General features: G+C 33.4%; 2 protein-coding genes across 2 annotated transcripts; both read right to left on the bottom strand.

Moving 5' to 3' along the window:
* Window positions 1-9,839: 9,839 nt before the first annotated feature.
* On the bottom strand, window positions 9,840-14,616 carry LOC133815515 (uncharacterized). The gene is made up of 3 exons (XM_062248348.1): window positions 13,972-14,616; window positions 11,666-12,904; window positions 9,840-11,108 (listed from the first exon to the last, which is right to left on the bottom strand). The coding sequence occupies exons 1-3, from the start codon at window positions 14,614-14,616 to the stop codon at window positions 9,840-9,842; spliced, it is 3,153 nt and encodes a 1,050-aa protein (XP_062104332.1).
* Window positions 14,617-21,957: 7,341 nt separating this feature from the next.
* Window positions 21,958-24,544, bottom strand: LOC133819468 (uncharacterized). Its single transcript, XM_062252731.1, has 3 exons — window positions 23,949-24,544; window positions 22,536-22,780; window positions 21,958-22,361 (listed from the first exon to the last, which is right to left on the bottom strand). The coding sequence occupies exons 1-3, from the start codon at window positions 24,189-24,191 to the stop codon at window positions 22,115-22,117; spliced, it is 735 nt and encodes a 244-aa protein (XP_062108715.1). The 5' UTR covers window positions 24,192-24,544; the 3' UTR covers window positions 21,958-22,114.
* Between the last annotated feature and the right edge of the window lie 570 nt (window positions 24,545-25,114).

The following is a 25,114-nucleotide window of genomic DNA, read 5'->3' as shown; positions in this document are numbered from 1 at the left end:
TTTGATGTTGATTGAGCCTATTCCAGTTACTTGGCAAGATTGATTATTCCCTATCATAACCTTATCACCATTCAGCTCTTTGAAATCTTGAAGTCATTCCTTATTGAAAGTCATATGGTATGAACACCCAAAGTCTAAGATCCAATCTTTTTCATTTTCTCCCGTTGTTGCAATTAAAGCTTCAATGTCATTGCAAGCTTCTCCAATATTTGTTGAATTTGTATTTTCCGATCTTCCCTCATAGTTGGATTTAGCATTTTCATAGAAGGAACTCTTGCCCTTTTGTTTTCTAAGCCAGGATAGCAAACTCTCTTCATGTGACCAAGCTTGCCACAATGAAAGCACGCCCTTGAAATGCTTGGACCCCTGGAACCAAATTTACCTCTGCTCTTGTGTGCCCTTCACCACGATAGCCATTTGAGTTTTTATGTGGTGATCGACCCCTTGCGTAGTAGCTTTCTCCAAGGCTTGATGAAGAATATTTCTCTGATTTTAACTCCAAATCCTTCGATTTCAATGATGAAATTACTTCTTCTAAAGTAATTGGTGTACGACTATACTTGTTAGCACTTTTTACTTCCTTACATGATTCAAGTAGAGAATTTAAAATGAAAATTGCTTGGTTTTCCTCACTCAAAGCTTCTCCTTCTCCTAAGTTAGAAAGCTTTATGTTCATCCTTAGAAACTCATCTTAACTATGCTCCAAACTCTTGTTACTGCTCATCTTAAATCCAAAGATTATTTCCTTAAGAAAGATTTTGTTAGCGAAAGTCCTTTGCTGAAACAACTCATGTAATTTCTTAAATCTTTGATGGAGTATCTTCTTTGTCGACCATTCTAATGATTGAGTCTAGCAAATGGAAAATCATAATCCCAATGGCTGATTCGAGCATCTCATTTTTTATCTTTGGTAGTACCTTCAGATCACAAGATAGGATCTTCAAAAACACACAACAATTTTTTAGAAGCCAACATTCCTTTGATTTTTATTCTACATATTCTAAAATTTCCATTGCCATCAAACCTCTTTGTTTCAAGTTTCATATTACTCACTCTAATTCGAGAGTACTTGAAAGATTCTTGAACCTTAGAACTCGATTCTTGGACTTCTTTCTTGAATGAAACTTTTTTGGGTGTCACTATCCGATGAAGAACTTGAATATATAAGCTAGTTTTTCCCTTCTTTGTTACCTTCAACTTTGAAGCTGATCTTTGCCAAATAACGTGGCTCTAATACCACTGTTAGGAAATTCACCTTCCTCCACCAGCTTCATCTACACACTCAAAAGCAATAAACCAATAGACACAACTTGCACAACTACAATATAAAACCAGCAAAAAAAACAATAAAAGCAACACCAATAACTATAGAGGTTCAGCATAAGTAAGCTTTAGTCTACATCCTCTTTGAACTCTCTCCTTAAGTTATTCTTCTTTGCACTATGAAACAACAATGGAGATTACAACTTGTCTCCACTTAAGGCACTCTACACTTGATTGATTATAATTCCTTAAACTTAGGCAAAACCCCAAGTACACTTGATCATGTACAAAGAAATCTCTCTAAAACTCGAAAGTGTTTCTCTCTTTTTCTCTCTCTAAAATAGCTCATAAACTTTACAAGTGAAATATGTTATCTTAAATAAAACGAACATAGCCTATATATATGGTTTCACAAAGATTAAACAAACTTAAAAATATTGGAAATAATCATAGGCTCGTCTGATGAAATGATAGACAAGACTAGAAGAAACAAAGTAAGCGTTGTTGATGTTTAATGTAGACCAACTATTGTAACACATTCCAAAGGTAATAATATAAAAAGGGTAATGTGTGAACCTTTTAATCCCAAATAAGACCATAGGCAATTCAAAGATAATACAGATCATTGTTTTTTTTTTTTGGAAAAATCAGACTCTACATCGAGAGTATAGGTTGGGAAAGGACCAACAGCAATAATAAATTAATTATTATATTATAATTATTTAATTCTCGAAATATGATAAATATATTGTTTATCGTATAAATAAGAAGAAGATTACAAATTACAAGAACAACAAGATAAATAAAATACTCAAACTCGTCGTCATTCCAAAATCTCATCGTGATAAGATCCATTTTTATATCTTTCAAAAATTAAAAACTAATGTCCTTAAGTACACACGTGTATGTCTTTTGTGTGTAAGTAATGTACAACAAGAGATCCTTTTGGAATTGCTTCCACGTAGCTCTTATTTGTGGACCTGGTCAATCCATACAAGTCTTTAATTATGACGATAAGATATTTACTTGAGAAATACCAAATGTATTATATATTATATTCTATTTTGTATTTGTTTTTTGAAATTAACGAGTGACATATGTAATATACTGATTTATAGTAATATTAAAATATAAAATATTAAATAATACCCTAGATAAAGAAGAGTATAAAATAGAGTACACTTGATAGTATTTATATATTTTTTGACGTTATATTTTGTCTCAACACCTGTTTGGACTATGTGTTTTAATAAAAAAAAATTTGAACTATGTGTTTTGTAAAATGGTTCAAATAAACCATTAAATTAAATTTTAATGAAGAAAAAATTAAATATAACAACGCAGATATTAGTCAAAGTAATTTTGTTTTTTTTAAATTGTTAGTTTGGTGAATATTTTACAATTTTAGCTTAGAAAACTTTGACCAAAATCAAAATTTAGGGTTCTATTTAAATCATTTTACAAAACACAATGTCCAAAAAAATCATTTGTCAAAACATAGGATCCAAATAAGTAATTGCACAAAACACAGGGTCCAAAAAATTATAAACACTTATTTATAAGATGACCAAAGATCGATCGTCTACTAGATAAGGTGTCTAAAACTTTATTATATTGACTTTGGGCTCGAGCGAGATACTTTGTTGTGTTTGATGTTTTTATCTCGAGAGTTCACGTACTTATTTATATATTATTTTAATTTTTACTTCTAATAAAATTATGGATATCATGCTCAATCCACTACAAGAATTGGAGCTTTTGCCGACGCGTTTTGGAATTTCACCGGCAAAAAACCTTGCTATTATCGACGCAAATTTGCGCTGGCAAAAGTAGTTTTTTCCAGCGCAATTACAAAACACTTTTTACGACCTGCTTATTGCCGGGGCACTAGGCACTATTGCGCCGGCAAAAGTAATTTTATACGAACCTTTATTTGACGTTGGTATTTTTGTCGGCGCATTACGATATTGCGCCAGCAAAATTTTTCTAAACACGCCGGTAAAATTCATAAACGCACCGGTAAAAGAATTAAGGAATTTAAATACACAATTATTTTTAATTTTTATAAGTGATTATAGTTTTATATAGTATGATTCATTAATTAATAATCATTTAACATCTAATTAAGGGTATAAAGTTGTTAGATTGATCTAAGACCAACAATAATACTAATTAACTTTGTAATTATGAACTAAGATTGTTGTGATCATTGTCGATTATGCTAATCTAACCATACGATTATCATTAATTTTTAAAATTGCTATCATAGGTCTAATAAACTGATGTATTACACATAAGTTTATGAATATATATACAATCTTGGTCTTACTCAACATTATTAGTGTTACCGATCATATGATCGAGTATTGTTCTTTTGTTAATATATATATGTACATTTCATTATTGATAATTTCTTGAAACGTTAAATAATTATTTATTTTTTGAGGAACAAATAATTAGTCGATCATACCACTAATCTTTTATTATCATTAACAAGAATTAATAGTAATTTTATTGAATGTGTAAATAGATAAACTCTTGTGATATATATAGGGTAGGTTGTATGTAATCAAATTTCATCAATTTTTAGATATATTTAGTATTTTATTATTAATTATGAACATTTTAAATAGTTCGATTAAATCGTAAGTGTTAAAATATTCGAAATGTTAAGCAATACTGCTAGTTAACATAGTTTGTTGGTAGTGCCTGTTTCGATCTCATTTGATATAACACTCGAAAAATAAGTTAAGCATATCAATTTTTAGATATATTTAGTATATATTATTAATTATGGACATTATAAATAGTTCATTTAAACTGTAAATGTTAAAATATTGGAAATGTTAAGCAGTACTGATAATTAACCTAGTTTGTTGGTAGTGCGTGAATGTTTCAATCTCATTTGATATAACACCCGAAATTGGTATTACGTTAAGCATTTGAACTATTATTTTGTTGTTTAGAAAATAAAATATTTCAATTATTGCGTGCGAATAATTGAAATAATTTTATTAAATAAACGAGAAAAAGGAAAAAAAAAATTGGGGGCGCAATATTGCGTCGGTGAAGGTACTTTTACCGACGCATTTGACGAAGCGCGCCGACAAAGGTAAGCGGGAAAATTACAGTCATCGCATTTTGAAACGCACGTGGTAGGTGAAAACTTTTGCCGGCGCGTTTCGTTGCGCCAGCAAAAGTCCACTTAAATGAAACGACACCATTTTGTATTAGGGCAACATTTGTGACCTTTGCCGGCACAATATATGACTTTTGCTAGCGCAACGAAACGCGCCGGAAAAAGTATAATGATATTACATCAGCTGCCCCTCCCTTCTTCCCCATTTTTCTAACAGACTCTCTCTCTTCACCACCCTCCACCCCTAACCCGACGCCACTCCGACCACCACTCCACCCCCACTGCGACACCGCACCACCCCGACGACACCCCGAGCCCACCCCTTGCCGCCTCCTCCACCTCCAAGCCGCACCCCCACCACCTCGAGCCCACCCCCACCCCACCCCACTCCGACGCCGCACCACCCCACCCCGAGCCCCACACCACTCGAGCCCACCCCTGCCGCCTCCTCCTCCTCCAAGCCCCTCCTCCCTGACCCCACAATCCCACCACCCCGAGCCCCTGCCGCATCCTCGTCCTCTAAGCCGTCGGCCTAAGGTAAGTTATTTATTTTAGTTTTTCTTATGTATTGAATTTCATTTTTGTTTTTGTTTCGATGGAGTGCCCGAGCAACTGTCGAAGCGAAGCCACTGCCAGAGCGGATCCACTTCACCCAAGGTAATATTTTTATTTTTTATTTACTATTTTTAAGTTATTTTTATAATATATATTTTTAGTATTTATTAATTTTTTTCTTTTTGTAAAATTAAAAAAAAAACAGATTTGATTGTGTATTTTTTATTTTATTTTAATGCTTTATATGTATTTGTTTATTTTTTCTTGTTATATTTATTATATTGTATTTTGTGATATATGTATTTTCGTTAAAGTATGAACTTAAAAAAATCATATTAATAATGTATGTTAATATTTTTAAATTGTTTTATATTAAATGTGATATGTTTGTAAATATGTATTTAATAATTTTTTTTGCAATAATAAAAAAATCAGTTTTGGTATATGTTTTTTTGTGGTTAAATATTTGTGTATGTGTAAATTGATATATTTGTTAATGTATATATATGTTTTGTATGATCTGATAATATTCTGGTTATATATGTGTTTAATTTGTAGGTTTTAAAATTTTTGGGATAGTTTAAAATATAGTCGTTATGCTGCCCAAATTCTGTTAGACTTAGTAAATTAATAAAAGTTTAATAATTAATTAAATAAAAGTTTCAGTATAATTAAAAAATACATCTAAAAATTAATTTTTAACTATAATTTAAATAAAATAAAATTACCAATCATAATAATTAAAAATTAATTTTAACATTAATATTAAATGTTATGTAATTGAAAAAAGTTAAAAATATAAATGATTTAATAAAATATAATTAAGTAAAATATAAATATAATAAAAATTTTATTAATTAAGTAAATAATCAGATATAAAATTTAAAAATTTAATAAAAAATTACAAAATAAATAAGTAAATGATTTAAAAAATTCTAATAATTAATAATTAACTACATTTTTTTTGGTAAATATAAATAATTATTTTAGCTAGAGATAGGACATTATTATCACCTAGTGATAATTAGGGAAACAAATATTCATGAAATATTTTGACTATTATTTCCCTCATTTTAAGACAATTATTAATATTTTCTTAATTATTTCGCTTGAAGATGGCGAGCGACAGAAACTGGATGAGTGCGAGGAATCGTTGGTCTTTGGAGTATAGAAATGGTGTTAAGGAGTTCTTCGAGGTCGCTTAAAATATGGTGAACGATCGGGGTTTGACTCGTTGTCCATGCAAGAAATGTGGGAATGTTAAGTTCCAGCCTATAAATGCAATTTCGATGCATTTTTTCAACAATGGCTTCATACAGTCCTACAAAGTGTGGCATTACCATGGGGAGGCGCTGCCGCCGCCAACAGATGTCGTACGAGATCGGGATAGAGATGAGATAGCGGATATCCTGGAGAATGTTTACGCTGAAGATGACGCTTCTGCCAAAAACTATAATGATCCTCCCCAAGTTGATGTCCAACACCGCGACAAGTATGACAATTTATTCAAGGAGATGTCAAGTGAACTGTACCCGGATTGTAGAAAGTATTCCACCTTGAACTTCTTGGTGAAGCTGATGCATCTAAAAGTTATTGACAAGTGCAGCAACCATTACTTTGATGGTTTGTTTGAATTGTTAGTCGATGCTATGCCTGACGAAACAATTTTACCTATTGGATTGGGATATGAGTCCATCGATACTTGCAAGCATCACTGTGCACTGTTTTGGAAGGAGAATGCGAATTTGGACTTCTGTCCGATTTGTGGTGAGTGTCGCTGGCAAGATAATTGTGGGAATGGGAAGAAATTGGCTCATAAGGTAATGTGGTACTTTCCGTTGACGCCGAGATTGAAAATTTTGTATGGTTCGAGATATACTACAGAGGATATGAGATGGCACTATCTAAAAGGCCAAAGGAAGATGGTGTGATGAGGCACCTTACTGACAGTAAGGCGTGGAAGCACCTTGATGAGTTGTACCCATCTTTTATAGCCGAACCTCGAAATGTTAGGCTTGGGTTGGCTACAGATAGTTTCAATCCTTTTGGGAACATGAGCAACTCTTATAGCATGTGGCCTGTGATACTTGTCTCATACAACTTGCTACCATGGAAGTGCATGAAACCATAGTCATTAATGTTAACCCAAGATATGTTTCCAAGAGGGGGGTGAATTGGAAATTTAAACTAATTTCGGAAATTTAAAACTTAATATGCCAAATTATGCAATAAATCAAATTAATCAAGTAAAAGCAAATAATATGGCAATCAAATATATATAGCAAATAATCAAATTTGTAATGTAAAGAGTTGAAGGTTAAGAAATCGCAAACTCTCGAATTTTACAAGGTTCGGTAGAACTAAGCCACCTACGTCCTTGGTCTTCAAAGCTATAGACCTAGCTTTGAGTTCAACTATCGAGCCAAGTTAGCGGGCTTGACTAACCCTTACAACCGGGAATTTTTCACCAAGGTATTTCCAAACCTCTTACAATAGTTTTCCACCACCAAGGACTATCAACCTCTTTTTCGGATTGTTGAAGTGCCAATCTCACTCTAACCGAGTTGTTTACAAAACCGGTGCCAACCTCACCTCAATCTCAATATGGGAATGTGTTTGATATTACAAGCAAAAATCACTCTAGAAGTATGATGATACAATGAGAAACCTAGAGTGATTAGCAAGCACACTTAGAAGAAATAAATACAAATTTTGGCTCAAGTGTGTGAATCTGTGTTTGGATGAGTTAAACTTTGAGAGCTCTTTGAAATCAATGGATTAGGTTTGGTATATGTAATAAATGCTCAGCCAACCTCCAACTTTGAGTGAAAAACGAGTTTATATAGAGTTTGGGAAAAAACTAGCCGTTTATAGCCGTTAGGGGTTAATTTTCGAAGCTGTCTGCCGCGAATCGGAAGTCCGGATGGGGAACTGGAATTCCGGTCTGGAAGCATCCGGAATTCCGGTTGCCAATCCGGAATTCCGGATGGCAAACAGAGAGCAAAATCCGAATTATGCCTATTTTCCCGTTTTTCAATTCTTTATAGCTTTCAGCTCGTTTATCCGATTTCAAAAATTCCAATTGCGTTACGACCGTATCGGGATGTATTTTCTTAAAAGTGAATTTAGGATATTTATTTCTCATTTTAAAAAATCACCATTTTTTAGTACGTGAGTGAGCCAAATTTTATACTTATGACTTAAAGTATACTTGCAATCACTTTACAAGACTAAGAAATGAAATTAAACCTTTATCTTGAGTTTCTTGAGTGTTGAAGTCCATTTCGGGTCATTTCCGGAAAATTTGGTAAAATGACCATTTTGCCCTTGGTCATAAGTTTGACTTTGAAGTGCTAATTCACTTTGGTTTTTGCTACAAAATCAAAAAATCATTAGTAACAAATAATAATCAAATATTTGTTAATCATCAAAACAAGGAGACTTAAGAGTTTCGGTCAACAATCTCCCCCTTTTTGATGATATCAAATATTTGATTATTTTAAAAGGGAAAGAAGATATTTTTAAATATGAGTATTAGATTAGCTCCCCCTTAATGTGTGCAATGGTTTAAATTAATTTAAACTTTACCTTAGATTTTTACCTTGCATGATTTTGTAAACTCCCCTCAATTTATTGCTCATAGTGAAAGAAACGTTAGTCCAAAAATTGAGGTTTTTGCCAAAGTTAAAATAATCTCAATTAGTTCTCCCCCTTTGATTCATCAAAAAGGGTGGCAAAGGAATTCACAAAATAAAACACAATCAAGCATAGATTAAACTTTTTAAGCATTCATACATAAGGCATAAATCTATGCAAATACACAAGTACACAAGAAAAAGTGAGGATGAAGTGAGGGTTTGAGGGAGTGATTTTTGAGAGGGAAGAAAGTGGTGGTTGGTATTTTAGGTTGTAGAGTTAGAATGAGGGAATGAAACTCGTGGGTAGGGTTTTTATGGGAAAAGATTGCATTTTAAAAGGCCAAAAAAAAAAAAAAACTTAAGTGGCTGCTGTCAGGCGCCAACCGGAATTCCGGTTGGTGCACCAGCCCAGCCCCTTTTTCAAAAACGTGCCAAAAATCTTCGTTTTTAACCCAATTGACCCCAAACTTTTTCTAACACCTAAAATATGAGAAAATTAATATGCTCAAACAAGAAAATCTGAAAAATGTTGAAAAATGACGATTTACGGTAAGCTTTTCAAAAAAGTTTAAGAAAACTAAAAACTTACCAAAAATGAAATCTGTTCAACCAAATTGAAAAATTCTTTTTCCAGCAGTTCAAGAATATTAAATATGAGGTGTGTGAAGTGACGGAATCAAAAAATATTGAAAATTGAGAATTTATGGTAGATTTTTCGAAAAATTCCTTAAAAGGCCTTGAAAAGTGGAAATCTACCCAAAATGAGTTTTATGCAACCAAATCGAAAAATTCTTTTTGCAATTGTTAAATGTGTTAAATGTGAGGTGCTCAAACTGACGGAATTGAAAAATGTTAAAAATTGAGTAAGTTTGGCGAAAAACACTCATTTAGGCAAAAACTAACAAATTTTCAATACTTAGCATACCTAAAAATTGTTTAAAGAGTAATTCAAGCATAGAAACCCTATAGGCATACTAGATAGACTTATTTAGACATGTTCAAACACATAAACACATATACTAAACACATATGCAAAAATTCACATATTTACTCAATCAAAAATGAGTTCAAAGTTCACCAAAAATTCATACCATGACCTATAATTTGTTATCCTCAAAGACATATATCTAATAGGTCAAGTATTAAAAGACTTTGCTTATTTATGCATTAGAATCATATTATAGTGAGAGTATACATGCATAAGTAATTAAGGAGAGATATGATATTCAAGTAGCTAGTAAACCTTAAATTTCATTTATGTTGGTCATTCCTAGCTCTCTTCTAATAAAACTAAATCTCTCATCACTAAGAGGCTTGGTGAAAATATCCGCTAGTTGGAAATTGGTGCTCACAAAATCTAGCATAATGTCACCTCTTTGGATATGATCTCTAAGGAAGTGGTGCCTTATATCAATATGCTTGGCTCTAGAATGCAAGATTGGATTCTTAGAGAGGTTAATGGCACTAGTATTGTCACACTTTATGGGTGTACATTCAAAATCAACATCAAAATCCTTAAGAGTTTGTTTCATCCAAAGTATTTGAGCACAACAACTACCGGCGGCAATGTATTCGGCTTCGGTTGTGGATAGGGCTACCGAGTTTTGTTTCTTGCTAAACCATGACACTAAAGAGTTTCCTAGAAAGTGACATGTTCCACTAGTACTTTTCCTATCCGACTTACAACCGGCAAAGTCCGCATCCGAGTAACTAATGATTTCAAAGTTTGAGTTCTTGGGATACCAAAGTCCTAGATTCATTGTGCCTATCAAGTATCTAAAGATTCTCTTAACGGCACTTAAGTGGGATTCCTTGGGACATGATTGGTACCTAGCACATAGACCAACACTAAACAAAATATTGGGTCTACTAGCGGTTAAATATAATAATGAACCAATCATACCTCGATACTTGGTGATGTCAACATCCTTACCACTTTCATCCTTGTCCATATTTATGGAGGTGCTCATAGGAGTTTTCATGGACTTTGCATTGGCTAAGTCAAACTTTTGAAGTAGATCCTTGATGTACTTGGATTGACTTATGAATATTCCATTCTTTTGTTGCTTTATTTGAAGTCCAAGGAAAAAGTTGAGCTCTCCCATCATGCTCATCTCGAATTCACTATGCATACACTTTGAAAATTCTTCACAAAGAGCATCATTAGTAGCACCAAAAATAATATCATCAACATAGATTTGTACTATAATAATGTCTTTTGATTTTCTTTTAATAAAAAGTGTATTATCCGCTTTTCCCATTGAAAAACCATTTGAGATAAGAAAAGTGCTTAAACGATCATACCAAGCTCTAGGAGCTTGCTTTAAACCATATAATGCTTTCTTTAATTTATAAACATGGTTAGGGTGTTTGTGATCTTGAAAACCGGGGGGTTGAGAGACATAAACCTCTTCCATAATGTATCCATTTAAGAAAGCGCTTTTAACATCCATTTGATACAAGGCAAAATTCTTGTGGCATGCAAAAGCTAATAACATTCTTATGGACTCAAGTCTTGCTACCGGGGCAAAGGTCTCCTCATAATCAATTCCTTCTTCTTTATTGTAACCTTGGGCCACTAATCTAGCCTTGTTACGCACAATGACCCCATGCTCATCTACCTTATTTCTATAGACCCATTTTGTTCCAATCACCGATTGGTGTGACGGTCTCGGAACTAACTCCCAAACATCATTTCTAATAAATTGATTTATTTCTTCTTGCATAGCTAGAAGCCAAGATTCATCGAACTCGGCCTCTTTAAAATTCTTTGGTTCAATTTGAGAAATAAAAGCAATGAAATTACACAAGTTTTAAGGGAGCTTCTAGTTGTGACTCCTTGTGAAGGATCACCTAGAATTTGGTCTATAGGATGAGCACTTTTGAACTTCCACTCATGAGGGAGGTTAGAATCCATACCTTTGCTTTCATTTACCTTTTCCTCGGGTGGTTCCTCTTTGGGAGTTTGTGATGGAGCGTTAGATGATTCTCCAATGTCAAGCTTTTGAACCTCTTCTCCCAAACCTACAACATCATCATCTACACTTTTGCTTGTAGGAGGGTTAGACTCATCAAATGCAACATGAATAGATTCTTCAACAACATTAGTTCTTTTGTTATAAATTCTATAAGCTTTACTATGTGTTGAATAACCTATAAAAATTCCAACATCGGATTTTGCATCAAATTTTCCAAGGTTGTCCTTGGTGTTCAAAATATAGCATTTACATCCAAAAACTCTAAAATATCCAATGTTGGGTTTTCTCCCTTTCCAAAGCTCATAAGGGGTTTTATTCATGTTAGGCCTAATGAAAACACGGTTCAAAATATAACAAGAAGTATTAACGGCCTCGGCCCAAAAATATTTAGGTAATGAGATTTCATTGAGCATTGACATAGCCATTTCTTGAATTGTTCTATTCTTCCTTTCGACAACTCCATTTTGTTGTGGAGTTCTTGGAGCCGAAAAGTTATGGTTAAAACCATGTTCATCACAAAACAATTCTAAGGCATCATTGTCAAACTCTCCACCATGATCACTCCTAATGGAGGTGATTGAATACCCTTTTTCATTTTGCACACTCTTACAAAATTTAACTAGATTTTCCAAAACATCATTTTTGAGTTTCAAAAATATAACCCATGTAAATCTAGAAAAATCATCAACAATCACAAATGCATAGTATTTACCAACTAGACTAGCAATTCTTGAAGGACCAAATAAATCAATATGAAGCAATTGCAAAGGTCTAGAGGTTGAAATCTCTTTCTTGGAATGAAAAGATGTTTTAATTTGTTTTCCAAATTGGCATGCATCACAAAGTTTATCTTTAACAAAAGGAATAGATGGCAAACCAACAACAAGATCTTTTCTAACCAACTTTGAAATAGAATCCATACTAGCATGTCCTAATCTTCTATGCCACAACCAAGAATTATCATTCATAACGGTTAAACATTTATTTTTGCTATCAAAGGAATCAACATCAATAACATAAACATTATCCTTCCTTTCTCCAACAAAAATAACTTCATTGGTTGAAGCATTTTCAATGGAGCATTTTGAGGATTCAAAAACAACACGAAAATCTTTATCACATAGTTGACTAATACTAAGTAAATTATGTTTAAGGTTATCAACAAGAAGCACATTTTTAATACATGGAGAGTATATGTTACCGATATCACCAATGCCCAAGATTTTTCCTTTTGAATTGTCTCCAAAAGTGACAAAGCCACTTTCCTTGCTCTTAAAAATCGAAAATCTTGATGGGTCACCGGTCATATGCTTGGAACAACCACTATCCAAGAACCACAAGCTTTTGCTCTTCCTTGTTGATTCCTACAAAAATAAAATCATTTGTTGGCCTTTGGTACCCAAACAACTTTGGGTCCTTTCTTGTTAGTTTTGGAACCCTTTGGTACCCATTTGGTCTTGCCTAGATATGCATATCTCTTTACATGACAATATGAAATAGTATGACCATCTTGGTTACAATATGTGCATGTAAAGTGTGGTAGGCTAGTTGGTTTTACAAAGAAGTTTCTCAAAAAATTTTGTTTCCTACTAGGATCATATCCAATACCGCTTTTTCCAAAACCACAAGATTGACTCCATAGCATAAGTTCATAGCCTTCTTTACCTTTTGTAAAAGTATATATGTCATTCTTAAGGCTTTTTACATTAGCATGCAACTCAACAATTTTTTTCTTATATGAGGAACAAGTAGCACATTGAGATTTAGCCAAAAGTTTCTTTTCATTTAATTTCAAAATCTCAATTTCCTTTAATAGCATGTTGGTCTTTTCTCTAAGGGTTTGGTTTTTAGCAAGCAATTTTCCAAAATCATCAAATAGTTCCTTAAATGAATTTGACAACTCATCATATGACATTTCTAAGTTATCATCATCATTTTCACTATCACAATCACTTTGGTTAGAAATGCTTACCCCATCATCAAGTGCCATCATGCACATGTTTGCTACTTCATTCTTCTCCTCATTTTCGGAGTCCTCCTCATCACTATTGAGCCAATCCGCCAACATTGCCCTTCCTTTGTATTTATTCTTCTTCCTCATTGGGCAATCCATTTTCATGTGACCGGGCTTCTTGCATTCGAAGCAAATCGGTGGATCATCTTTGCTCTTTCTTTCTTTTTCTTTTAAATCACTTCCTCTTTGTGGCTTCTTCCCAAAGTTCTTCTTGAATTTCATGAACTTTTTGTATTTCTTTGAGAAGAGTGCCAAGTCCTCCATGTCACTACATAGGCTATCCTCATCATCTTCACTAATGGCACGGGAGGAGGAAGACTTGAATGCAATAGTCTTCTTTTTCTTCTCAACTTCCTCTTCATCTTGTGCACACATGAAAATTTCATGGTTCATGAGTGAACCAATTAGTTCTTCCAAGGGAAGTGTTGAGAGATCCTTGGCTTCTTGAATGGCAATCACTTTGCCTTGATAGGCTTTGGTGAGACTTCTCAAAATCTTGGTCACCATCTCCTTTTGTGAAAGTACCTTGCCAAGAGAATTCAAACCATTAGTGATAGTAGTGAAACAAGTATACATGTTAGCAATAGTTTCATCCACTTTCATCTTAAAGTTCTCATATTGAGTAGAATAAATTTGAATTTTAGTTTCCTTCATAGCATTTGTTCCTTGATGAGTGACTTCAAGCATTTTCCACATATCATGAGCGGTAGAGGCTTGTTCAATATTTTTGAACACATCTCTATCCAAACCACATATAAGTGCATATTTAGCTTTAGCATTCTTAGAAAGCATTTTCTTATCTTCTTCGTCATATGCCTCATATGTCTTAATAAATTCTACACCATTAATGACATGTTTAGGAATGTAAGGACCATTAGACACTATATGCCACAAATCATAATCAATAGATTGAAGATAAGTTTCCATCCTAATTTTCCAATAGGGAAAGTCTACTCCATTGAAGAATGGTGCTCTAGTTGTGCTTAAGCCTTCTAACATATTATTTTGTGAATTACTTGGAAACGCCATGCTCTAGATTGTGAAATCTAGTCAAATAAATGAGCCCTTGCTCTGATACCAATTGTTAACCCAAGATATGTTTCCAAGAGGGGGGTGAATTGGAAATTTAAACTAATTTCGGAAATTTAAAACTTAATATGCCAAATTATGCAATAAATCAAATTAATCAAGTAAAAGCAAATAATATGGCAATAAAATATATATAGCAAATAATCAAATTTGTAATGTAAAGAGTTGAAGGTTAAGAAATCGCAAACTCTCAAATTTTACAAGGTTCGGTAGAACTAAGCCACCTACGTCCTTGGTCTTCAAAGCTATAGACCTAGCTTTGAGTTCAACTATCGAGCCAAGTTAGCGGGCTTGACTAACCCTTACAACCGGGAATTTTTCACCAAGGTATTTCCAAACCTCTTACAATAGTTTTCCACCACCAAGGACTATCAACCTCTTTTTCGGATTGTTGAAGTGCCAATCTCACTCTAACCGGGTTGTTTACAAAACCGGTGCCAACCTCACCTCAATCTCAATATGGGAATGTGTTTGATATTACAAGCAAAAAGCACTCTAGAAGTATGATGATACAATGAGAAACCTAGAGTGATTAGCAAGCACACTTAGAAGAAATAAATACAAATTTTGGCTCAAGTGTGTGAATATGTGTTTAGATGAGTTAAACTTTGAGAGCTCTTTGAAATCAATGGATTAGGTTTGGTATATGTAATAAATGCTCAGCGAACCTCCAACTTTGAGTGAAAAACGAGTTTATATAGAGTTTGGGAAAAAAACTAGCCGTTTATAGCCGTTAGGGGTTAATTTTCGAAGCTGTCTGCCGCGAACCGGAAGTCCGGATGGGGAACCGGAATTTCGGTCTGGAAGCAACCAGAATTCCGGTTTCCAATCCGGAATTCCGGATGGCAAACAGAGAGCAAAATCCGAATTATGCCTATTTTCCCGTTTTTCAATTCTTTATAGCTTTCAGCTCGTTTATCCGATTTCAAAAATTCCAATTGCGTTACGACCGTATCGGGATGTATTTTCTTAAAAGTGAATTTAGGATATTTATTTCTCATTTTAAAAAATCACCATTTTTTAGTACGTGAGTGAGCCAAATTTTATACTTATGACTTAAAGTATACTTGCAATCACTTTACAAGACTAAGAAATGAAATTAAACCTTTATCTTGAGTTTCTTGAGTGTTGAAGTCCATTTCGGGTCATTTCCGGAAAATTTGGTAAAATGACCATTTTGCCCTTGGTCATAAGTTTGACTTTGAAGTGCTAATTCACTTTGGTTTTTGCTACAAAATCAAAAAATCATTAGTAACAAATAATAATCAAATATTTGTTAATCATCAAAACAAGGAGACTTAAGAGTTTCGGTCAACAATTAATGTTGTCTATTCTAATTCTAGGTCCTTCTTCACCTGGAAAAGATATTGATGCCTATATGAGACCTTTGCTTGACGAGTTGAATGAGTTATGGGTGAGTGGTGTCGAAACATGAGATGCATACAATAGTACATTATTCAATATGCGTGCAGCAATCTTGTGGACCATTAACGACTACCCAACTTATGCTATGATGTCTGGGTAGTGCACAAAAGGGTATAAGGCCTCCCCCACGTGTAATGAAGAAACTCCCTCTATAGGGATTAGAAGTAAAATTGCATACATTGGCCATAGAAGGTTTCTTGATATAGATCATGGATGGAGGATTAAACGAGCCCTATTCGACGGTAACAAGGAAGTCAGGCCACCACCGAAAGATTACTCCGGTGATGATGTGTTGAAGCAATTAGAGAATTTGCATATTAGACAACATGGGAAACACATAATTTGATGGTGTGAAACGCAAAAGGGCTCCGGCTAAACTTAATTGGTCGAAGAAGAGCATATTTTTCAAGCTTGATTATTGGAAGGAATTATTGATGAGGCATAACTTGGACGTAATGCACATTGAGAAGAATGTTTGCGATAGTGCATTGGGAACTTTGTTGAACTTAGAGGGAAAATATCAAGACATTGACAAGGCAAGACTTGATCTAGCAAACATGAAAATTAGGGAAAAACTCCACCTTCGCAAAGAGGGAAACAAGTGGAAGAAACTGCACGCTAGTTACACCCTCAGTGTCCCGGAGCGACGAGTTTTCAGTGAATTTGTGAAGTCATTTGAATTCCCAGACAGTTTTGCTGCAAACCTTTCGAATAATGTCAATGTCAATGATGGCAAGATAACTGGGCTGAAATCACATGATTGCCACGTGTTGTTTCAGCAGTTGTTGCCCGCCGCAATTAATTCGTTTTTGGTTCCTGAAGTTCGGAAGCCAATTATTGAGTTGTGCGGTTTTTTCAAAAAACTTTGTTCACGGACTTTGAATGTGAAAGACCTTGAGAAGATGGAGACAAAAATTATCACGATTTTATGCAAGTTGGAAATAATTTTTCCTCCTGAATTTTTTGACATTATGGTGCATTTGGTTTTGCATCTTCCGAAAGAGGAAATTCTTAGCGGTCCCATGCACTTTAGGTGGATGTATCCCATTGAACATTCAATGGCGGTTTATAAACAGTATGTAAGAAATTGTACACGTCTGAAATGTTCAATTGTAGAAGCTTACGTGGTGAACGAGGCCTTAACCATTTGCTTAATGTACCTCCAGGGGGTTGAGACTCAATTCAATCAACCTGAGAGGAATGAAGATCGTGTTGAATCCCAACCAAATCGGGAATATTCTATTTATAAGGCTGTTGGTCGCCCATTTGGTAAGAAATCAAGTATGCTCCTCAATCTTCAATTAAAGCAAAAGGTTGAGTGGTATATCTTGAAAAATTGTGCGGAAATTAAGGAGTACCTTAGGTGTGTTTTCTAGTCTTTTTCCATAATTTTTTTTGGTTTATATACTGGGTAAATGCAAAAATCATAGCATTGTTGTCGTTTGTACTGAGCATATGGATGAATTAATAAGACGGGGGGAGGCTCGAATCTTGAAGTTCGACAAGAAGCTGAGTTTTCTCAGTGGTTCAAAGAACGAGTAAGTATATTAGTCAATTCTTTTTCGAAACCCACTTAATCAATCCATAACTAACCTTCAATGTTAATGTTGATAGGTGAACGGTTTGCATGAGTCAACACCTACTGAAGTTAATAATGAATTGTATGCTCTCGCAAACAAATCAAGCGGCACTGTGTTCTCTTATCCAGGAATGATAGTGAATGGTGTCAAATTTGTGATTCATGGTCGTGATATGAAGCTTAAAACACAAAATTGCGGTGTTATGGTGCCAAGTGAGGAAGAAGTGAACTACTATGGAGTTCTGGAAGAAGTACTTGAATTGTTCTACTTGATGGGTTACAGTGTTTTCTTATTCAAGTGTAGATGGTTCAATACAAGTAGAATCTAATTTTACGAGCGTATATGCAAGGAAGAATGTTATAAAGATGATCATTTCGTTCTCGCATCTCAAGCAAAGTTGGTGCATTATCTTCAAGATGTGAAAAATGGGGATGATTGGAGGCTCGTTAATGAATACATTCCGAGGAATGTATGGGATTTCTCAAATTCTGAAGTTAATGATACTGAGACCACAAATGACATACCAATATTGCAAGAAGTTAATTCTTCTTCATCTCAGTTGTGGGTAGAACTTCCAATTTTTTATGATCTTCAATATGATCGGGTTGATGTCAATCCCACTGAAGTGTACAACGTCGATGATTTGGTTGGCGAAGGTTCAGATGAATTTGTTGTCGATGATGAAGTTGAATTTGAAGACGACACGTTGGCCGAGTATGAAGACGATGAGGATGACGACAATATTCTAGTCGATAGTGATAGTGATAGTGGTGTTCGTAATGATGTTATAGTTAGTGATGATGAGGACAGTGATATGTAATTTGAACAAATATTTGTAACTTTTTATTTAATTCCATGAAAACATTATTTATTATTATTAATTAATGATAATATCAGATATACATACACATGCACATGCACCTAGTGGATGCCTTGGGGATAGTCAATGTATTCATGTTCTGGTACTCATTTTTTCAAGATATTTGAGTAAATATCTTGAAAAAAATGAGTATTAAAACATGTGTGCTTACTATCTCCAAGGGATCCACTAAGTCAGAATAAGGTAGGTTGGGAAATACAATAAGTAATAAAATGTTAATTTTATATATATAAAAAAACAATAGACATGCACCTAGTGGATGCCTTGGGGATAGCCAATGTATTCATGTACTGCTCCTCATTTTTTCAAGATGTTTCTGGAAGTACATGATTGCTTACTATCTCCAAGGGATCCACTAGGTCGGAATAGGGTAGGTTGAGAAAGACCATAAGTAATAAAATGTTAATTTTATAACAAAAGACAATAGACATGCATCTAGTGGATGCCTTGGGGATAGCCAATGTATTCATGTACTGCTCCTCATTTTTTCAAGATGTTTGAGAAACACCTTGAAAAAATGTGGAGAAGTACATGACTGCTTACTATCTCCAAGAGATCCACTAGGTCGGAATAAGGTAAGTTGGGAAAGACCATAAGTAATAAAATGTTAATTTGAATTAGTTGATTAATGAATATTGTAATGTAGAATGGTCAAACCAAGTAATGACACCAAGAGGGGCAAGGGAGCTTATTACGGTGCCAATATCGAGAAGGAGCTGGCCACCAAAAAAGTTAGCCATCTGAAAGAGGAGTTTGATGCACAAACTGGAAAAGCTATTCAAACATACGGCAAGTGGTTCAACAATTCCGTGACTCGTTATATGCGTGAGACCGTACCCCCAACTACACTAGCTTGGAAACAAGTAACGCCAGCTGATCTCCAAGTTATTCGGCATAGGTTATCTGTAAGCATTTTTTAAATCTTAAATAACTCACTATTAATTATTTTTTTCTATCTTCATAATATTTTAACAAATTCAACATTTAATTGTGATTTTATGACAAATTTATTTATCCACAAGATAATTCAGTAATCAATGTTGCCATGGTAAGAAATATGCAAAAGCATCTGAGTGATTGGCGCCACACTATGAAGAAACACTAGGTACAGGTTGGAGGAGTGGTGGACAACGAGAGAGCAAAGTTGAAACCTTTTGGGTCGATTAGTTCTTCTGATTCGGCAATTCTATGCGATTTTTGGGCTTCTAATTCTCATCAGGTATACCTTAGTTTTTACATTAATGTTTAATTATAAAATTACAATCTAGATTAATGAGTATTATTTTCTGTTTGAAGCATATATCGAAGAGAAATAAAGAAGCTCGAGCAAAAATGACCATACTAGGAGTACACGGTTCCAAATTCATCGTTGTCCATGTTTATGATCATGTAAATTATAATAGCCTATATCTTTACAGTTACGAAAATATTATAAAGGTAACAATGTTTAAATAATTTATTTTTTTAGATTGACCCGTCTACTAGCCAGCTTCCGAACATGATCGACACATTCGAGCACCTCCACAAGAAGAAGGATAAGTGGATTAGCGATGAAGCGGCGACAGAACATGTAAGTTGCCTAACCTTAACTAATTTATGATCATATTTAACTTTAAAAAGTTTAGTAAATAATTAATAAATATTAATTATTAATTGGTTGGTGTCAATTAGTAAATACTTATTAATTATTAATTAAATTTATAACAACTAAATCTTTATAATCTATGTGCCAATATTTTTATGATTAATCATTGTGGACTAAGATAAAAAAAAAAAAGAACGTAACTAATGTTGTCCCCGTATCAGGGAGCTTATGGACTAAGTTAGCTTGTTCATGAAAGTCCATATCTAAATCACAAACATGCAAATATTGTTGATGTATATGTTTAGAGACGTAAATTCCCCATTAATGGAATTAACTTCTCTTACTGTATATATCAACAATATCTTCATTATTGTGATTTAGATAAGGATTTTCATGACCAAATTAACTTTAACTCATTTGCTCCCTGATACAGGAACAAAATTAATTACATTCTTTTCCAATCAATGGTATGCAGTCATTAATGATAGGATGTTAGCAGATAGATAATAAAGTTATACTTTTATGTAGTTATATTAAAAATTTCTAAGTTAGGTTTTCAAATAATGTTATATTGGAATGTGATATATGTGTTTTTTCTTGTGCAGACTGAGATCACCGAGTGTCAAGCATCGTAGAGTATGGCCCCTGTATCATCTGCTGCTTCTTGTGTCAGCGATAATGTCGACGGTCAGTTCCCGCCTGATATGGATGTTGTCACAAATGTCCTTGGGTCCCGCTCGCGTTATAAGAAAGGGTTTGGGGGGTTGCCTAGGTTGAGGGCAATCGACGCAAAGAAGGCAGCATCTTTGCAGCAAACTCAAGACATTATGTAGGAAAATCAGAACCTAAAGAAGTATACGATTAAACTTGAGAGTCGTCAACGGCGTCAAGATGTACTGCTCAGTGCTTTGTTGAAGCAGGTTGGTGTATTGACTCCTGGTTTTATTGTCGACTTACCAGAAGAGGATCTGGACGATGACGATGGTCAAGGTGACGATGATGCTCACGTAAGTAGGGATGATGAGGAGGACAGTACACATTTGTATAACTTTTTTATTTATTTAAAGTTTAATTGATTAGAGATTTAATTTACTAAACTACTTTTATATTTTCATATCTGGTAGAGACAGTAAACATTAATTGTTATAAAATATTTTTTATTTATTGATAAAATCTTAATTTTTATTTTATTTCTAATTAAATAATATTACTAAAAAATTAAATAATTATTAATATATTAAAATTGAAATTTATTAATTAATATTAATATTAATATATTTAATATAAAATTAGTAATATTATAAAAAAAATTATTTAAAAAATATTTTTACCGACGCAAAATTACGTCAGTAAAAATCTCAACTTTTACCGGCGCAATATTACGCCACTAAAAGCAACAGTTTTTGCCGGCGCAATTTTGCGCCGCTAAAAGTGTTTTTCACAATCCTATAGAAAAAAATTTCGTCGGCGCATCCATATTTTTTCCAGCGCAACTTTGCGTCGCAAAAAGATACTTTTGCCAATGCACGTTGTTACTTTTCGCCGACACAAAAGCGTGTCGGGAAAGCCTAGAGGATTTTTGCCGGTGCAAAAGTCCCATTTTTTGTAGTTATCAGTTTCACACATTTAATAGAATTTTGTAGATATACGACTCATCTAAATAAACATAATTAATAATAACCAACTTTGTACACAGACGTATTATTCAGAAAAATCATCTGGGTTTTCTTCTTATTATTATAATTCCTTTAATTATCAGCTGAACCATTATAATTATCATGCCATAACATGATCTTAATTAATAGTTATAATAACACACAACCTTACAATATATTACATATAAAAATATCCATACAATTAATATTACATCTAGATGGATATATATATATATGCCTTATTAAATGTTACAAGAAATTCAAGGAAGTAAAACTATTAATAGTAATAACAATGACTCATCATTATTATATGCTAGAACTTGTTGAAGAAATCATTAATGTGGTTGCTAATCTCATCAGGCCTTTCTTCACTGATGAAGTGTCCAACACCTTCCATGATTATGACCTCTTCTAGAAAAGGAACATCTTTTTTGAATCCACCTTTGTGTATGTAATCTTTGGTTCCCACTGTATTGTATGTAAGGTCCAAATCCCCTGCTATAAACTTCACTGGTACTTTTATTTTATCCCCAGTCCATGGTGCTGTCAGTTCCCAATTTCTACATTATTCAAACACACACACACACAAACATGTTATTAATTAAGAATATTACTAATTATCTCTAACTATATTATTGTTAATCTCTAGATTGAGCTGACATAATATATAAATATATCAATTAATTAATGCATGGTATCTTATGTACATAAAATTAGTAAAATGAATATAAGACCTGTTCATGTTTCGGTAATAGTTGATTCCACCAGTAGTGAAGCCTTTATTCTCGAATTTACTAGTGTAGTAATCAAGGTCTTGCTGAGTTAACCAAAAAGGTAACTCACTTGGGTCATCTTTTGAGTGTGGAAACAAATTCCCTTTTGGCAGCATAAGTGGGCCAGGATTTCTATATGAAAAGAATCCTTTCAAAACTTCTTGGGTTCCTATTTCGGCAAATTCACCTTCTATTACTCCAATTTCCTGCATTATTAATTATTAAGACATATATCTACTTACCTATATAACAAGAAAACCAATGATAAGACTGTTTTTATTTATAAGTAGATAAAAAAAAGTAATGAATAAAGTATATACTGTAAAACTTCTATTTTTATTGTAAAAAAATTTGGTGTTAATTTTAGTTATTTATAAATAATATAAATTGTAAAATGTAATTAGTTTTTTTTTTTTTAATTCTGCATTAAGAAATTCTACATCTACATAGTAATAATTATATATATTGTCAAATAAATATATATATTGTCATTTATCTATACTCAAAAATAAAATCAAAAGATTTATTCCACAATAGAATTACTTTTAAATACGTAATAGTTTATTAGAGAGTTTTTATTATTATTGTTAAAGTTGATAGTTTTTATTATTATTGAAAAAAAAATTGTACTAATATATTTATTTAGTTATAAACTCTTAATTAGAATCCAATTAATTTGATTCTAAAGCTATTCTTGTATAGAGATTTTATTGTATTAATGTATTAGACTATGGTGTCCCACATGGAATAAGTGTAAGAATATTGAATCATTAATAAGAACATATGTAACTCCACTAATCACCAATTGGTTTTTAGATGAAGTCTCATGATTCTTGTCATGGTATCAAGAGTCAATTCCCTAGCGGACATTCGATCCATACCGATCTAAAGAGTGAGTCAAGTCGCATGAGATCCGCATAGTTAAAAAAAAACACTTTAGATCCAAAAAAAAATAAGCAAGCTGAAAAAATAGGTCACTTGTAATCAGGTGATTCAAGATTGGTGAGCGAAAAAATCGTTACCATCTTTAGGGGATATTAGACTATGGTGTCCCACATAGAATAAGCGTAAGAATATTGAACCATTAATAAGAACATGTGTAACTCTACTAATCACTAATTGGTTTTTAGATGGAGCCTCATGATTCTTGTGTGGTTTAAATTTCATAATGCAACTATGAAATGTGTGGTTTAAATTTCATAAAAATGTAGTAACAAATCCCCATGTCACTAAAATCATGAAAACCAAAGAGATTTTTTATTTTAATATTAATTTTAATTTTTGGGGATTTATAAAAAATATGTGAATTTCTGTAAATTCTAAAACACTAATCCGGATTAACTGAAAAATACGAAAAGACATTAAAGTAAGCACCTGAAATCTACAAATGTAGTAGTCATCACCATAGATGGCTCTCAAGGTCTCATAAGGCTTCCTCTTAGGGTTTCTAGGATTAAAAGCCACACTGAGGTTCACCAAAGCCTTAACCCGATCTGGTCTGAACAAGCAAAGGAACCAAGCAATGAGAGCACCCCAGTCATGTCCCACCACAAACACCTTCTCCTCCTCAGGAGCTATGGCGTCCAACAGCGCTATCAGATCCCCAACCACGTCCATACACGTGTAGCTCGTCACCGAAGGCGGTGCATCGGTGTCGCCGTAGCCACGGAGGTCCGGCGCCACAGCTCGGTAGCCCAGCGAAGCAAGTGTCAGTATCTGGTGCCGCCACGTGTACCACAGCTGCGGGAAGCCGTGGATGAATAAGATCACTGGACCTCTATAATTCTATGCTCTATGTCCTCCATTTCTCTCTCTCTCTCTCTCTCTCTCTCTCTCTCTCTCAAATTCTAAGTTTTCTTTCGTTTTCAGCAAAGTTCTTATGTCGATATTCTTATAATTAATATCAATGAACTGTGCTTTTTTGTTTTGCTTTTTTGCTATAAATGAAATTAATTATTTGGTATAGAACACGGAACTCTAATGAGTCCAAGAGCTAGCCTTTAATTTATAAACTTTTAAGTACAACATAAAATAAAATAAAATAATTTTATTAAACTTTAAAAGTGTTTGAATATAAAAGATTTTTTAATACAATTTTATTGGAGAGCCTTGTTAGGTGATTGACACTAAGTACACGCTCAATTTATCATAACATGTATAATAGGTGGAAGCAAGATTGCAAGTTGTTTAGTTTTAAAATTATAAATATTGTCTATAATTTTAATAAAAATTACTTTATTATTTTTTTTAAATAAATTATAATACTTCTATAGTATATATAAATATTTATATTAATAATCTTTACATATAACATCTAAATACAACGTTGACATAGATATATATATATTTATATGACTATATGATATATATATAAATTACAATAATATTTAAAAAAAATTATTAATAGAAATAAAATAATAATAGAAAAAATCATAGATAGTAGTATATATGCATTAATTATTTTTAGTTTCTAATATATCTCTCACGAGTTTTGGTGAATTTGATGAAGAAAAAGAGCTTCAATTACTTGACAAAAAATA

The sequence above is a fragment of the Humulus lupulus genome, chromosome 2, assembly GCF_963169125.1.
Source record: "Humulus lupulus chromosome 2, drHumLupu1.1, whole genome shotgun sequence".
Classification (NCBI taxonomy): Eukaryota; Viridiplantae; Streptophyta; class Magnoliopsida; order Rosales; family Cannabaceae; genus Humulus; species Humulus lupulus.
The sequence above is the reverse complement of the archived record's forward strand: the minus strand, read 5'-3'. Positions and strand labels throughout refer to the sequence as shown.

What these genes read in the sequence shown, in the direction of transcription:
- LOC133819468 (XM_062252731.1), bottom strand. Translation starts at nt 24,191, where the DNA reads ATGGACGTGGTTGGGGATCTGATAGCGCTGTTGGACGCCATAGCTCCT. An exon ending in ACTACATTTGTAGATTTCAG is followed by an intron (nt 22,781 to 23,948) that starts GTGCTTACTTTA and finishes TTAATAATGCAG; the next exon opens with GAAATTGGAGTAATAGAAGG. An exon ending in TATTACCGAAACATGAACAG is followed by an intron (nt 22,362 to 22,535) that starts GTCTTATATTCA and finishes TGAATAATGTAG; the next exon opens with AAATTGGGAACTGACAGCAC.
- LOC133815515 (XM_062248348.1), bottom strand. Translation starts at nt 14,616, where the DNA reads ATGGCGTTTCCAAGTAATTCACAAAATAATATGTTAGAAGGCTTAAGC. An exon ending in TTGGTTCACTCATGAACCAT is followed by an intron (nt 12,905 to 13,971) that starts GAAATTTTCATG and finishes AGCTTGTGGTTC; the next exon opens with TTGGATAGTGGTTGTTCCAA. An exon ending in CTATTCATGTTGCATTTGAT is followed by an intron (nt 11,109 to 11,665) that starts GAGTCTAACCCT and finishes CCGGTAGCAAGA; the next exon opens with CTTGAGTCCATAAGAATGTT.